The following is a 17,777-nucleotide window of genomic DNA, read 5'->3' on the forward strand; positions in this document are numbered from 1 at the left end:
GATTTTTAGTGTTTCTTGTTTTTTTAATGGAGGGAGAACATCTTTTTTTGGTGGGGGGAATGATTAGTAAATCATGATTAGTAAATATTCAGGTTGGATAAGAAGAAATGGTTAAAGATGTAGATATTTTAGATAACCTGAAGTTAGTACTGGCATAACTCCTGGTTGTAGTTGCCTAATGTTAATTAAATTGGATTATTTATTTTTAGTCAGTTGTGTTCATATATTATACTTTTGATGTGAAGAATATTCTGCTAGACGTTTTGAAGTCTCTTAGTTTAACTTAGTCTGAAGTTTAGTTCTGTTGGTTTTCTTTTAAATTATACTCTCTAACTATAGCCTTTGTTTTGGCATGGCAAGTTAGTAATTGCCCTTTGTTCTCTTTCAGATCCTTGCATGTCACTGAGTCCACCATGCTTTACAGAAGAAGACAAATTTAGTCTGGAAGCTCTTCAAACAATACATAAACAAATGGATGATGACAAAGATGGTGGAATTGAAGTAGAGGAAAGTGATGAAGTAGGTGGAAAAATGTTTTCCCTGCTATTGTCTTAGAACAGAATGACTGCATTTCTGTTTCTAGTCTTCAATTTTCTCTTTCCTCATGTGGCTCATTGCGTTCTTCTTCAACATCTTTAGTTTTTCTTTTTATGTGTTAATTTTACCCTTTATAAACATTTACATGATTTTTCTGTTTTTCTCCCCATTTGGATATAAGTCTACCCAGTTTTATAAAAATTTTCAGTCTCATGTTATTGTATTTCTCAAACATGTATCCTATTCTGACTGTATTTTATCTATTGTTGCTTTACAAACCACTCCAAATTTAGTGGCTTAAAATGACAACAGTTTATTATTTCTCCTGATTCTGTGGGATCACTGGGCCCAGCTGGGCAGTTTTTCTTTTCCCTTAGATATGGGCTGAGGTCACTATGGAAATTGCATTCTCTTGGGAGCTCTGTTGGGGCTGGAGTATCTAAGACAGCCTCTTATTCTGCATAATCTCTTTCTATGTTACCTCTCATCATTCAGGAGCCTAGCCCAGACTTTATTACAGCATGGCAGCTAGTGTCTAAGAAGGCAGGTTCCCATGTGCAAGTGTTTATCATGCCTCTGCTTGCCAATGGTTGCTAATATATTGGCCAAAACAAGTCATTTGGCTAAGCTCAGAGTCTGTGTGGAAGAAGATTCTACAAAGATGTAGATAACCAGGAAATGTGATTCATTGGAGACCACCAACGTGCTAATTTACTGTGCCTACTGTCTTCAGTTTTTCAGCATTCCCATTTCCCCTACTGGTCTGGTTTCTGACTTAGTTTCTCCCTAAAAGTTGTCTTCTTTGAGTGTTGTCTCGTTCTAACCAAATCCCCTGGTCGTTTTTCAGGCCTTTTCAGTCCCTTTGTTGGATTTGTCGCTGTTGAATTGCTTCTTTTTCAGATTATATAATACTAAATTACATTATTTTCTACATTATTATCTCGTGATGTAACAGTAACAGTCTCTAGTAACATTGTTATCTAACGGAGACATTCTCTAAAGATCAGTTCTTGGCTTGCTATACAAAACGTTTGTCTGAGAATGACCATCCATTTTCAGGTTGCCCCGATTCCTCTCTCTCTAACCAGTCCAGATGCCTGACCTTTTGGTTTCTGCCTGATGTTTTTAGAGGACTCTTACTGTTGCTTTAAACTTAGTATGTGTAAAACAAAATCCCAGTTTTGCTATTTTAATCTCTCGTTGTTCAGTTGCACCTCTGGACCTATTTCTCGATTCTTCTTCTAAAGTACATGTTGGCAGACTTTTTCTGTAAAGGGCCAAAATATGGGTTGAAATGTGTTCTCTAAAAACATATGTTGAAGTCCTAAACCCCAGCACCTCAGAATGTGATCTTATTTAGAAATAGGGTCATTGCAGATGTAGTTAAGATAAAGTCATACCGGAGTTGGGTGGGCCCTTAATTCAGTATGACTGGTGTTCTGCTAAGAGAGGAGAACACCATGTGGAGTCACAGAACAGGCGAGAAAATGACCCTGTGACAGCGGAGGCAGAGATTAGCTTTATACAACTGCACATCAAGGAATGCTAAGGATTGTTGCCGACACCAAAGCTAAGAGAAAGGCATGGAACAGATTCTCCCCTAGAGCCTTTGAAAGGGCATGATTCTGTGGACACTTTGATTTTGAACTTCTTTCTAACCTGCAAATCTGTAAGAGAATAAATTTCTATTGTTGTAAGCCATCCAATTTATGGTACTTTATTATGGCAGTCCCATAATGAATGGAAACGAATATAGGCCAGGTGGCAAATTATTTAGCTTTAGTGGGCCATGTAGTTGCTGTTGTAACTATTCAGCCCTACCATTATAGTGTGAAGCAGCCATAGACAGTGTAAGAACTAATGGGCATGGCTGTTTTCCAGTAAAACTTTATTTGCAAAAACAGGCAGCCATATTTGGCCTGCATGCTGTAGTTTGCCAACCCCTGTTGTAAATTAAGCTCTTGTGTTCTTAAAATATGTTCCTTTTTCTTCCTTTCCCCCCACCTCTTATCTATTCTAGTTATTTGCTTGTTCTGTTCTAATCTAGCTATTTATTTTCTTGTGTCTAGATTACTGTCTCTAAGTTTCTCCTTTCTAATCCGTCATGATTATCACTTTGAGAGCATGATAGCTAAGAAACATAGTGATTTCTAATTGCTTATTAGATCAGATATTAAATCTTCAATCTTATATTTAATGTCTCTACATCAGTTGATTTCTGCTATTTATTGTGATTAAAATCATTCTGATTAGAGCTTAGTCAGTACCAGTGATACCAAAATCATTACTTTTGGTTCAAAGTAGACCAATTTATTTGTTTCTAGAACCACAGACTATATAATTCTGTCTTACATAGCTTCCAACTTAAAAAGTATTTGAAGTATATAGTCTGTTGGACATAAGGAAGAGTGAGTGAGATAAAATTGATGGATTATTAAGAGTTTTACCGTTACTGGAAAACAACGTAAACTAGTTGTCATTTATTGTGGGCCGTTTTATTATATTGAGTGGATAATTCATTCTCTCAACATCATTATCATCACTCATTTTCTCTCTTTATATTTTTATAAAATAGAGGTAATTTATAGAGGTAAATTACCTTTATTTATAAATTACCTTTATTTATAGAGGTAATTCTCTAAGCCAAAGAGATTTTCTCAAATTATTTTGTACATTTTCTTAGTCATTTACAATATGACAGGATTAGCTTTGTCAAACAAATTCCATGTCAACTCTGAGAGTATACAGTGTTAAGTAGATGAATACTCTGTGCAGTTTTAGGTTTTAACCCAAAAACTGAGCCTCTTCAGTTTCAATGACTTGCTAAAATGGCTCACAGAACTCAGGAAAACACTTTACTGGTTTATTATAAAGTATACAACTCAGGAACATCCGAATAGAAGAAATGCATAGGACAGGGTATGGGGGCTGTGCGCTCAGAGCTTCCATGTCTTCATTCTACCCTCCCAACACCTTAATATGCTCACCAGCCTGGAAGCTCTTAGAATCCTGAATCTTGTAACAGAGTTTTTGTAGAGCTCTGTTTTCCTGACGGTCAGTGGGTGGGACTTAAAGTTACAACCCTCTAATTACTTGGTCTTTCTAGTAACCAGCTTTAACCTGAAGCTATTTAGGGCCCCATCCTAAATCACTTTGTTAGCATAAACTCAGGTTGGTGGATAGGGGCAGTAGTGAATAACAAAAGACTCACCTGTCAGGAAATTTCCAGGGTTTTAGGATCTCTGTGCCTGGAACCTAGGACAAAGACCAAATATGTTTCTCATTATATACATTGTATATTAACATATTATTAATATAATAAAATATTACATAAATATATATTATGTAATTATAAAATCTATGATAAATAGGTAAATAAATTATATATTAATATATTTGGTGCTGCTATAGCAGGGTACTATAGATTGGGTAATTTATAGTGAACAGAGATGTATTGACTCACAGTTGCGGAAGTTGGGAAGTCCAACATCAAGGTGCTGGCAGGTTTGGTGATTCTGATTTCAAGATGACTCCTTGAATGCTGCCTTCCCTGGAGGGAAGACTGTTTTCTCTTTACGGTGTGGAAGCAGAAGGGCCAAGAGGCAAAAGGTGTCTACCTTGCCCTTTTATAAGGGCATTAATTCCTCTCCTGAGGGTTGAGCCCTTATGGCCCTATTACCTCCCAAAACCTCCCTATTACCTGTTACTTCCTAACACTGCCACAATGGCAAATTTCAATATGAGTTTTGGAGGGGAAAAACATTCAAATTATAACACACCACAATTACAAAAATATTTAAATATGAAAATAGCAGAAATCCACATTTCCTGAATCATTAAAATACCTTCAAAGGAAAGAGCAGTTAAAATTGTGCATAATATATACACAGAGAAGGTATCAAGGAAGCTTTTGCAGATATTTCACAGCCTATTTGTAATTGATTGCATTATAATTCTTAGAATTACAAGTTATTTTAATCTTTTTTACCTCATCAGATATACTTCTTTAATTTTTAATTTTTTTTTTTTTACTTTTGTAGAGATGAGAATCTTGCTGTGTGGCTCAGGCTGGTTTCAAAAGCCTGGTCTCAAGCAATCTTCCTGCCTTGGCCTCCCAAAGTGCTTGGATTACAGGCATGCACCAGCCTTTATCAGATGTTAAATGCACGTGTGCAAAGTGTTATTACCACTCTGCAAAACAAATTAAGCATACATGGCTGTGTAATTTATATTTCAGTGGAAGTCTTATTGAGTCTTTTAAATTTCAGTGGAGTTTTTGGCATGTTGTAATAAAAGTCAGAACTAAGTAAAACTTAGGTTTAAAAGTAGAGCTTAGAATTCTTTGATATGAGAGGTGAATTTTAATATTTAAAAAGAGAAGATATCTTTCTGTATTTCTCTTACTGTTTAAATGCAAACACAACATGCCTTTATATTTTACTATTACCTAAAAGAATGTGGAAATCCACTGTCCAGTGTGGTAGCCACTAGCCATATTTGGCTATTCAGCATTCGAAGTTGAGGTGTGCTATAAAGTATAAAACACACCTGAAATTTTGAAGGCTTATATGAGAAGAATAATATTAAATATTGAATTTGAAAATATTGATTACCCATTGGAGATATTTGAGACATATTGGGTTACATGAAATATGATATTAAAATTTACTTTCTTTGTTTTTACTCAGTGTAACTTCTAGAAAACAAAATTATGTATGTAGCTCACATTTTATTTCTATTAGCACTGATCTAGACTCTGTGTGATGTGTTTGTATGCTTTAAAGGATGAATTATTAATTCTGCAGTTCTTGGACTATAGTCCTTCAGTTCAATATAGATGCATTTTGATTTGTATTTCTTGTTAAAGTGTCTTTTTGAAAGAAATAAACAATAATTCTTTTATGGACCTTTACTGGCCTTCACTAGGAAACTTTGTAAGTTTAATAGGAGACCTTAGCCCAAATTTTAAAGTACTTAATTTCTTGTGATTTTAGCCCAAATTTTAAAGTACTTAATTTCTTGTGATTGTTTTGTTTTGAAATGTTGCTTTTCTAAAAAAAAAAAAATTCAAAAAAGTATTTAGCATTTGAAAATTCTGGTTAAAACATTTTTTTTTCTCTTTAGTACCCTCTGTTTTGCATTTTGGCCATATGAGAGATTGTTTATTTCTATAATTTATTTAATATTGAGCTAATATCTGATGGCCTATTTTATACCAGATACTCAGATAGTTGCTTGGAATAGATCAGGAACAAGATAGACAAAATCTGTGCCTTTAAGTAAACATTCTGGTAGGGCTTGTGGGAAGGAGACAAAGCAAAATAAGTAAGCAGTGGCGGGGGATCATTATCAGTTAGAGATGATGGGGGCTGTAATGTTCTATAGGGTGGCAGGCAAAGTGAGGGTAACACTTAAAGGGTATCATGTGTACAGTACTTGGACAAGTAAGAGAATAAATGTCTGATAACTTTCCAGGGCTATGTTAAAACTGAATTTGGAGTACTTGGGGTGTTTCAGATCAGGAATAGGATATAAAACTTTTGCTCTCTAGGTCATCGTCTTCTGGATCACCATAAAAAAGGTTAGATGTCAATGTATGCAGAATCTGTGACCTGTTAAGACTGAATTGTTGATTGCATTCAAGGTTGCACGTTCTGTCAATTTTAGTGAAATTTTGGAAAGTTTAGGTATTTGATCAACAAATAATTTAAATAAGAGAAATTAATGGTTTTGATGCCGGAGCACAGCAGTGGAGTTCACATTGTTATTGCTTATTTTGTGACTGAAAAGTTTTATCATAGATTCTAGTGTGTATGATTTTTGTTTTCTGTTCTTACTTTTCCCTCTTCTTCTTTGAATGAACATTTTTTTCATTCCTTTTCTAGTTTTCTTTCTTTTATTTGTTCTTTTTCATTTTACCACCTGGAATAGGTAGTTTTAGAGGTTTTTTTCCTTATCAGTTTGTTTGATATACATATATAAAACAAAATCAACTTTAAGACCTACTTATCTGAGAAGTCCATTGTACCTAGTATCTCAGTATTCCTTATGTTAGGTATACGCCCTTCACAATACCTTTGCCGTAATTTTTATACCTCTTGGAAAGCTTAGTTAACAACACATGTATCTGTGGAGAGTCACTTAAGAAAACAGGCAAAATTAGGATTAGACAAAAAAGAAGGCAATGCATTTTAAAATCGAACAGTGTGTTTTGAATTATGTGGGGTATTGTGTCCGAAAGATTAAATACATCTATTTTTTGCTGAAGTTTTCTAAGGTTAACTTTTAACTTGTGTATTAGTTTATTGCTGTGTAACAAATGACCCCAAAACTTAGTGGCTTAAAGCAACACACATTTCTCATTTCATGGTTTCTGTGGGTCAGAAATCTTAGTGCAGCTTAGGTGGGTCTTCTGGCTCTGGGTCTCTCACTGGGCTGCAATTAAGATATCAGCTGGGGTTGTGTCATCTCAAGGCCTGATTAGGAGAGGATCCACTTAAAAACCTGCTCGTGTAGCTGTTAGTCTCACAGGTCCTCAATGGCTGTTGGAGATACCAGTTTTCTGCCATATAGGTCTCTCTGTAGGCAGCTTATAACATGACAATGGGGTTCCCTCAGCCCATTGTCTCACTCGCTCAGAGTGAGAGGGAGCTCTGAGAGACAGAGAAGGGGCAGTAATGTGGAAGTTATAATCTTTTTATGACTAATGCTGGAAGTGACGTCCCATCACTTTTGCTGTATTCTACTCATGAGAAGTGAGTTACTAGGTCCAGCCAACCCGCATGGAGAGACAAATACAAGGATGTGGGGATCATTGGGAGCCGTTTCAGAGACTGCTTACCACAGTTTGTTTTGATAATTTGCTAACTAGAAATATTTGATGGGAGATTCTCAAGCCATAGAAATATAGAGTGTAAAAGCAGTAAAGTTACAAAATTTCCTTTAAAAGGCTTTGTTTTGGAAGTGTCCCACAATAAAACCCATTGTGTTCATCTTTGTAATAGGATATGTGTAGAATTTTAAAGCCTGATTAAAAGTTATCTATTGAGTAGAGCTTTGCAGTGAATGGTGACTCTAATTACATGCACAAATGTACCAGTGTAATTTGTTTCACTGAAGGATCACTTGACATTCTTCTGAAAGAACAAGCAGGGCAAAGGTAAGGGAAGGGTGTAGGTAGGTGCTAGAGAAGTCTTGCTGTCTGTTAACTTCCAGTTACTGAGGTACTTTCCTCTATACTGAAATTTTCATAATTTCATGATTTGTTTAGTTAATATAACTTGATACCATAAAAATAGAGACTTTCTTTCTGGAAAATAATGACAATCAGCACACAATTAAAGTAGCAGAGAATGTTAATGGGTGTTTTGTAGGAAAATGGATTACATGGTCAAAATTGGGAAATACTGGATTAGTTTTGTAGGACTTCTTAATTTATAAATTTATATACTAAAATAACATTTATTGAGCATTTACTGGTTGTACCATAGTATAAGCACTTTTGTATTTAAAATGGTATGGACTCCTTATAATAACCCTATTAGCTAAGAATCTACTCTTATTATCTTATATGCAGATGAGGAAACAGTTTGGTAGGTTAGGCAATATGCCCATAGTCAGCAGCTTGTGAATGATAGAGTTGGGGTTTTGAAGCCAGGCAGACTCCAGAACCCATGTTCCTGATTTCTAGTGTTGTTTCTCTGTGTTAATGTAGATTATTAATCTTCAAAAGGATGGTAAATCTTACGTCTGTTTGACAAGGAACTTTTGTAGTACAAACTATCTCTTTAAGTTTGGCATAATGTAAGTGGTCAATCAGTTTTTGTTTAATTGAATGTTTTTCCTGAAAATTGATAATTGCTACCAAAATAACACCACATAGATTTTTTAGTGACTTTAACATAACTCAGTACTGACACTAAACTTACTTTAGCATCTGATCAAAGATAAAGTCATTTTAGCAAATGATAAATTGAACATCGTTTGTTAAATTTATTGCTTTTGTTTTGCATTTATTAAATTTTTCATGGCAGTATATCTTGGCTATAAATGTCTAAAGAGTACTTAATAAGCATCTAATAAATGTTTGTTTAATGAATGAATATTGGGAAATCAAACTTTTGGAATGGCCTGGGCCTGTAAGTGACAATGGAGAGCCCATGGTGATCATAGGTTAGGAGCACTCTCTGGAGCTAAGCAGCAACAGCAGCAACTGCTTAGTACTTGTCAACAACAGAAAAATAATTAAGAGCTGAAGAAACAAACTCGGTTCAGCAATCTTTTATTGATCACCTGTTGTCTGCCAGACAGTGTGCTAGATGTTGGCTTTGCAAAAATAAACAAAGGCATCTGGTCATTTAATGGAAAAAACGCATGATGACTTGTCCTCAAAGAACTGAGAAGTAATAAAGAATCAATGTGTACATAAGAGACTAGAAGTGAGAAAAGACATGAGAAAGCATCAGATTAATGCTGATGTGATCTGTGGATATCAAGAAAGTAAGGCAACAATGGAAAACATAAAAGAGCTGGTGGGAGAGTGAATCTGAGGTAAGAGGTCTTTGTACCCCCGGATGTATTAGCGCTTATTGCAGAGGGCACACAAGTCATAGGCCAGCACTTCTAGCCTGCAGAACTGCTATTGAGAACTCAAAAACAAAAAAGTTAGTGTCTGGAATTCTTCATTTTTTCATATCTGTTCTTATGAAAACATTTTATCTTACTTAAAGGTAAATAAATATTAAGGGGAAGTGGGAAAGTTAATGGAAAAGTTATTCTATGATGAAGAAAATTATGGATTTTAGGTATAGAAGTGAGTCTTCTGCTGAACAGATTTACAAGTTGAGGAAAAGGTGAAGGATGCCTAGTAGATTTGATGCAAATGTGGAGAAACCTGTGGTTCAAATACAATCCTTCAAATGGCATTGTTGAATCAGTTAGCATTTCTGATAGCAGCAAAAAAGAAAATGACTTTCTGTAGGTCAAAAGTGGCTCTACTGTTACATTTTTCCAAACTGTTTTTATATTATCATCATCATATTTTTCCAGACTCTTTTTATTATATGCTTCAGGTTTTGCAGAGGTGGGTAGCATACACTTGCAATGTCAGTCACCTTAGGAGGCTAAGGTAGGAAGATCACTTGAGCTAAGGAGTTTGAGACTAGTTTGGGCAGTATAACGAGACCTCATCTCAAAAAAAAAAGAAAAAAAGTTTTTGAATATGTGCTTCCTGATACAGTTTTAAAATAAATAGCTGTATGTAATTAGTGTGTATAGATACATATATATTACATATTATATATGAACACATTCAAACTCTTGTACTAATGTTACATGTTTTTAAAATACCCGCAAAAATATGGCTGGGTGCGTTGACTCACGCCTGTAATCCCAGTACTTTGGGAGGCTGAGGGGAGAGGATCACTTGAAAACAGGCGTTTGAGACCACACTGGCCAACTTAGTGAAACCCCATCTCTACTAAAAATACAAAAATTAGCCGGGCGTGGTGGCACGCGCCTGTCATCCCAGCTACTTGGGAGGCTGAGGCAGAAGAATTGCTTGAACCCAGGAGGTGGAGTTTGCAGTGAGCCAAGATCATGCACCTGGACTCCGGCCTGGGCAACAGAGCGAGACTATCTCAAAAAAAGAAAAAGTAAAAAAATACCCACAAAAATATAAATTAAAAAAATGAGATAAAATTGAATGTAAATGTAAATTCTAATATTTTCTCGAAATCTCAAGTGGATTAGATTATACATCCTTTTTGGGTGTGGGCAACCTAAATTTGGAGACCGTTGCACTAATGAATTGTAAAGCAATGTCATGTTATAAGTCACACAGATTTCATTCCATTTTCGTAAGAACAGACAATTGTGAGAATTTCTCAAGAAAGCAAATTCTAGAGACACTTGCTAATGTTAATATTTATTCTTCTCTAATTTTCATGGTCACTCTTTGCAGGTTTCTTCATCATATAGCACATTAGTTACTGATCTTTTAATGATGTCCACTGTGCATTTTATGATTAAAATTAGCTCTGATACTTGTGATGCCTGTAAGAAGTGGTAATATAAGAATAGAACAAGGCCAGGCGCGGTGGCTCATGCCTGCAGTCCCAGCACTTTGGGAGGCCAAGGTGGGTGGATCACCTGAGGTCGGGAGTTCGAGAGTGGCCTGACCAACATGGAGAAACCTCGTCTCTACACAAAATACCAAATTAGATGGGCATGGTGGCACATGCCTGCAATTAGATGGGCATATTGGCGCGTGCCTGCAATCCCAGCTATTCAGGAGGCTGAGGCAGAAGAATCTCTTGAACCCGGGAGGTGGAGGTTGTGGTGAGCCGAGATTGTGCCATTGCACTCCAGTTTGGGCAACAAGAGCGAAACTCCATCTCCAAAAAAAACAGAACAAAGTTCACTTATTTATACTAGTTTAGGAAAAAAAAGCCGAGAATGAGTGAGGCAGAAAATGTAGATAATCATTTTTGATAAGGGAAGACATAATTAAACTTAAAAAAAATATATATCTTATAAATTTGCCACTATGGCTTTATATTTCAACTGCAAATTCTGTTTTAAAATGTAATTTATATCTGGAGTGTGGATATCTGTTGATCTGAAGAGACCCAGGAAGTAATGATTTTGGACACTATTAGGATTCTGGAAGAAAGATTCTTGGATGTAGCTGGAAGTCATCTTGTAGGGTATGTATACGGTATTTTGATATTCAACAGCTCACCAAAGCGTGCTGAGCATTACACACTTGTTTGTCATTTTGGTTACCTCTTCTTTGTTTACCTATATGTAATTATAGTTTAAATTATTCAAAATGAGATAGGCACTCTATACATCTTTTAGAAGCAAGATATTAAATAGAAAAAGGTTAGGGCCACCTTAATACTTTTCATTTAGCTTACAGAGTGAGAAAGGAGGGAAAGAAGTAGATGAAAAGGGAGTTGATGTATTTCCAAGAAATTGCTCTAAGGAATAAACAAGTTGATGCTCCCTTGACAAGCAGTATTAACTTAACATGAAAACTTGTGAGAAATGCAAATTCTGGAGCTCCACGCAAACCCTACTGAATCAGCAGCTTGGGGATGGGACCTAGCAATCCGTTTTAACAAGTCCTCTGGGTGATTCTGATGAGGTTTGAGAACCACTAGACCTTCAGGACACTGATAGTAAGCTCTTTATCTTGACTTTTTATGAGTACACAGTAACAAATCTTATTTTTTTGTGATTAGGTCTTTGAACATATGGTTCATGACTTATTCTTTGTACCTTGATAAATCTTACAGTTGTTTTGCATCATACTTTTGCAGTTTTTTTTTTTATAATCTCAGGCACAGTATTTTTAAATATAAATACTACTGTGATGCTCTTGCAAGATACCTTGTTTTCAGCTCCTGTATTTTGTGACTTGACTTTTGCCAAGTTCCACCTTAAAAATTTCTTTGTATGTTTTACAGGAAGTCATTGACAAGCAGCGTTGTATTTGTCTTTTTTATGTGGAGGAGGATCTTTTGCTTTTTAAAGTAAGATAGTTCTGTCAGGAGATCGAGACCATCCTGGCTAACACGGTGAAACCCCGTCTCTACTGAAAAAATACAAAAAATTAGCCGGGCGAGATGGCGGGTGCCTGTAGTCCCAGCTACTCGGGAGGCTGAGGCAGGAGAATGGCGTAAACCCGGGAGGCGGAGCTTGCAGTGAGCTGAGATACGGCCACTGCACTCCAGCCTGAGCGACAGAGCGAGACTCCGTCGCAAAAAAAAAAAAAAAAAAAAAAAAAAATCATTGTGCAAGTTATTGAGACAGATCTTAAGAAAATGTCTCATGATTTTATATTATACTTAGAATATTTCTTACTTAAATTGTGAAATTTCTACCTGGTCCCAGCATTTATTTAGTTAAGTACCTTTGGCCTTATGCCCTGACAATTACAGTAACTATTTACTGGAGTTTCTTCTCTGTCTCTTGCTTTTCCAGTTCATTTACCAACTGCTGTTGAGTTATCTTTTCGTTTATGACATTTGATAAGAGCTGATTCTCCCAGAGCGTTTCTAGTCATGTATCTGCTTGTCCCTCAAAGCAACCACAATAGAAACCAAAGAACTTGCTCTTACCCTACTATTTCTTACCATCCAGACTATGTAATCTCTCTGCTTGAGTTCTGATTTATTATAGGGGGTTCCCTCTTCTTGAAGCTATCTTAGTCATAGGACATTTGAGAAACACCGTTGGTTGTATATGGTTCAGTTATGTACAGATTAAATAGGATTTTGTGGTGAACTAGGAAGTTAAACACAATAACATAGTTTCTGTGGAAAGATATGCTTCACATAGTGGATGAATACTCTTAAATGTAACCTACTTATAAACTGAGAATAACTGACTGTAGTATATGATCTGTGTATGAAGAGCCAAAAACTTCTGAAATCGTTTTATAGTATCATGGAGTATCGAAACATTCAACCCAGTGCCTTTTGTCTTTTTTGTTTGAGACAGGGTCTCGCTCTGTTACCCAGGCTGGAGTGCAGTGGCGTGAACATGACTCACCACAGCCTTGACCTCCTGGGCTCCAGGCATCCTCCCACCTCAGCCTTCCAAGTAGCTGGGACTACAGTCATGAGCCACCATGCCTGGCTAAGTTTTGTATTTTTTGTAGAGATGGGGTTTCAGCGTGTTGCCCAGGCTGGTCTGGAACTTCTGGGCTCAAGCAATTCACCCGCCTCAACCTCTTATAGTATTAGAATTACAGGCATAAGCCACTGTGCCTGGTGCCTTTTGCGTTTTACTGGGAGTTGCCACAACCCCTGCTTCAACTAGTGACTCTTTTAGCCCCTTTCCCAAATTCTTTTTGCTTTCATTAGTCAGACCATATGGTAATTATGTATTTTTTATTAAAAATTATTTCTCATTTCTGTTTCACTAATTTTTAGTTTACCTCAACAAGAGTTTCCTATTAAACATTGCTACAGACCGGAAGGGGGCAGAGCAGTGGGAGTAGGAGTGTGAATTATGACAGGACAGTGTGTCTGCACTTCTCTTTTTCAATTCCAGCCTGATGGTACTGCCAGTCCTGCTGTCTCCCCACTCCTTCTCAGCGTTTTCAGCATCACAGCATGGCATTGCGTTGATTTAATATATTTTTTGCGAGTTTAGGATACTTTACATAGTATCTCACCTTAAGATGTTTGCTGAGTACAGACCTATTTATTCCCATTTCACAAATGAATTGTGCCTTTACTGTAACATTAACATTATTAGTCTTGTATTGTTGTTATTATAGATAGGATGGCCATATAATTTATTATCCAAACTGTCATTTTCTTCTGAGTGAAAGAGAGTGTTATTAATAATTACATCCAAAGGGTGTAAACGAGGACTGTCCTAAGCAGACGGGCCATATAATTACCTTCGCCATGTGGCTTATCAGCCCGCTTCAGTTGTACTTACCTTTATCTTTGTCTTGCTCCCTCACTAAGTTGTTATTAAATTGATCTAAGTTTTGTGCCAAGATTTGTGCTACTGCTAAAAACCCTGGCTCTACCTCAGTTTGGTTTATCAGTCTGAGTCTTTTTGTATTGTACAGCTTGTTTTCTACTAACATGACAGAAAGACTCAGCAACTTTCCATTCCTTTTTCTTTTTTGCAGGTAAGTGATTTTTTTTTGTCTTTTTATTCTCTAGAAATAAATAGTGTAAACTTTTTTTTTTTTTTTTTTTTGAGATGGAGTCTTGCTCTGTTGCCCAGGCTGGACTGTGGTGGCGCGATCTCGGCTCACTGCAAGGTCTGCCTCCTGGGTTCATGCCATTCTCCTGCCTCAGCCTCCTGAGTAGCTGGGACTACAGGCGCACACCACTATGCCCGGCTAATTTTTTNTTTGTTTTTGAGACGGAGTCTTGCTCTGTTGCCCAGGCTGGACTGTGGTGGCGCGATCTCGGCTCACTGCAAGGTCTGCCTCCTGGGTTCATGCCATTCTCCTGCCTCAGCCTCCTGAGTAGCTGGGACTACAGGCGCACACCACTATGCCCGGCTAATTTTTTGTATTTTTAGTAGAGACAGGGTTTCACTGTGTTAGCCAGGATGGTCTCAATCTCCTGACCTCGTGATTCGCCTGCCTCGGCCTCCCAAAGTGCTGGGATTACAGGCGTGAGCCACCGCGCCCAGCCAAACCTTTTCTTATATTAAAATAATGTTGACTTTTAGAATTTTTTTTTTAGTAGTATATTTCTTGGTTTTCCCAAATTTTCTTTCTTTCTTTAAAAAAAAAAAAAGTCTCCAGCTTTATTGAGGCATATTTGACAAATAAAGATTGTATATATTCAAGGTGTATGATGTGGTGTTTTGATATCTTTATACATCGTGAAATGATTATTATTGCAGTCTCATCACCTCACATGTCAAAGGGTACAAACTTTCAGTTATAAGATGATAAGCTCTGGGGATCTAATGTGTAGCTAGTTACTGTAGTTAATAATACTGTATTATATACCTGAAATTTGCTAGGAGAGTAGATCTTTTGTGTTTTTACCACAAAAACAAAGGTAACCAAGTTTTCATATCTGAAGAATTTTATGTAATAGTCTAAGTTTTCCTATGTATCCAGCATTTAGCCTGCAGGAAGTTCCCCAAGGACTGACTGCTGCAGTCACTGATCACATAGTCTCAGGAGACAGTTCTGCTCTAGAAAGCTGTTTGGGTTGTCGTAAGGTAAAGTGCTAAGCTATATCAGGGAGGTGTAAGGTAAATAGTTCTTATCCTCAGGTAACCTCACATTTATGCTGTCTCACGTTATCTTCAGCAGTACTTTTTTGAGATGGACAGAAGTGTTATCTCTCTTATAGATAAGGAGACAGAGGCTTAGAGAGATTAAGTTATTTAGGTTACATAGTGTACCTGAAGAGCGCTAGGATTAGAGTCCACCTGTCCCAACTACTGTTCATTCTTCATGACGTGTTTAGGCATAATTTCCAGTTTTTTAAAAAAATTTTTTAATTTTTAACTTGTATTCAGTTTTGAGCCATGGAAGCTAAAGGAGGCTGTCTGCATACATTCTTGAACTGGGTTTCTGTTAATATTGGATGGTCTGTTAATGTTAATATTGGAAACTTCTGGGTATTTAGTTCATTTACTAGGACCTCATACCCTGCTTGTTCCCTGTATTTTGGTTTGAATCTTACCATATTGAGTAAATTATCACTCTAGGGGCTTGCTTTACTACTTTTTCCCTGGCCTGCCCCTACATCTTGGCATATGCTTCCTATCATCTAAACCTGTGAAAACTATTCCCATTTCACAAGGTCCGTTGTAAGGACTCTACCAAGTGTTATCTTGAGTCTTATCTTGAGCTTGGCTGGAGGATTCACCTTGCCTCTTTCCCCTGCTTATTAAATCAGTATTAGATTTTCTATCTTGGCCTTTCTGGGTCTGGCCTGATACTGTTCTTGACTTAGCATTGGTACTACCAAGTATTGATGACATGCTTTGTACCACCTCACTGGATCTAAAGGGCTGAATCAGATAAATATAACATTTTAAAACTAAAGAATATTTTGTCTGGATCCTAAAAATGTTACAAACAATTGATAGTATTTAAGAGCCTTTTACTTTAATTGTCAGTCCTTGCTAAATCACCTTTGTTATTTTTTAATATCATACCCGTACCTAAAATTTCTTTTAAGTGTTCATTGGGGATGTTTGAAAATTTTATGTGTGGTTTTGTTTTGTTCTCATTTCCCCTTTGTTTTCTTTTCTTTGACCCCCTGAAGGACTTGGGAAATAGGCCTAAGGGCATTGTTGATGACTTCGTTAAAAACAAAACACATGTAAGGTTTTGAAGTTCTTGTTTATATATTTAGCACTGTACTAAATATGGGACAGATTGAAAAACTGAACATAGGCCCCATGAGTTTACTGTCTAGTAGGGTATATAATGTCATATATGTATATACTACAAGGCATGTCATGGCAAACGATATCCTAGTAATACACATGAATCGTGGCGTGTTCTTGTGATGCACATCTGTTTGGGGAGCATCAAACAAAGCTCTACCTAGGGTCGTTAAGATGGACTTTGTGAAATGGGAATAGTTTTCACGGGTTTAGATGATGGGAAGCACGTGCCATGATGTAGGGGCAGGACAGGGAAAAAGTACTAAAGCCCCTCGAGTGCTAATTTACTCAGTAGCGAATCATGCGGTCTGACTGGAGTCTTAATGTTGTTGAGGATAGGACTGAAAAGAAGCTGCTTGGTTTTCCTTCTTCCTGCTCTTGCCTACTTTTCTGATTTCTTAGTTGTTTTTACTTTTCCTCCACCGTAAGTGTATGTATTTGGTAAGATTTTTGTCTTTAGGCCTCTTTCTTTCACTTCCTAGGTCACTTTATTCAGGCCCATGGTTTTAATGATCACTTCTGTAAATATTCTGGCCTGAAATATTCTGTAAATAGTTCTTTCTTCTGTCCACAATTCCATTCTCATGTTTGGCTTGTGCAGATCTCCAACTCAATGTCCTAAGTGCTAATGAAATACATTGCTTTCTCTCTGTGGTTTTCTTTTTAGAAAGTCTCATGCTGGACCAATCACTGCCTTCCTTAAAAACACTGATTCTTATTTCTCTTTAAGTGTGGTGGTGTTTTTATTAGTGATACCACTATTTTACCTACAACTCAGGCTCAGTGCTCCAGCGTCATCTTTGCTGCTTTGTCTGCCTCTCTGAGTTGAGTTTTATTATTATTATTTGTTTTCTAACTGTTCTTGCCATTGCTTATCTTTTCCTTTTTGTAAATCCGTTTTGACATTATTACTTGGTTAAAACATTTTAGAACATAATATTTTGTTATTCTCTGCCCTACTCAGAAATTTATATTAGAGCCCCATAGTCTAGTGGTCTCAAATTTTAGTTTTCATTAAAATTGCCAGGAGGACTTGTTAAAACACAGATGGCTGGGCCCACCCTCACAGTTTCTGATTCCGTAGGTCTGGGATGAGACCCAAGAATTTGTGTTTCTAACAGATTCCCAGGCAATGCTGATACTGCTGGTCCAGGGACCATGCTCTGAGAACTGCTGTCATAATCTTCCAAATACGGTTTGGGCTGCTTAGTTTGACATTCATGATCTTGTACAGTCTGGCCATATTCTGCCTTTCTATCCATGATCATTTATTGTGCAGCTTTTTCACGTGCTCTTTACTTTAGCCAAAGTGAACTACTGACAGACAACTTTTTGTGCACATC

General features: G+C 36.9%; 1 protein-coding gene across 1 annotated transcript in view; it reads left to right on the plus strand.

Moving 5' to 3' along the window:
- Nucleotides 1-17,777, plus strand: part of STIM2 (stromal interaction molecule 2) — a 166,746-nt gene that overhangs the window by 58,397 nt on the left and 90,572 nt on the right. The window contains 1 exon segment of the mRNA XM_017851957.1: nucleotides 389-519. Coding sequence (XP_017707446.1) covers nucleotides 389-519 — 131 coding nt within the window.

The sequence above is a fragment of the Rhinopithecus bieti genome, unplaced genomic scaffold, assembly GCF_001698545.2.
Source record: "Rhinopithecus bieti isolate Rb0 unplaced genomic scaffold, ASM169854v2 scaffold_2294, whole genome shotgun sequence".
Taxonomy (NCBI): Eukaryota; Metazoa; Chordata; class Mammalia; order Primates; family Cercopithecidae; genus Rhinopithecus; species Rhinopithecus bieti.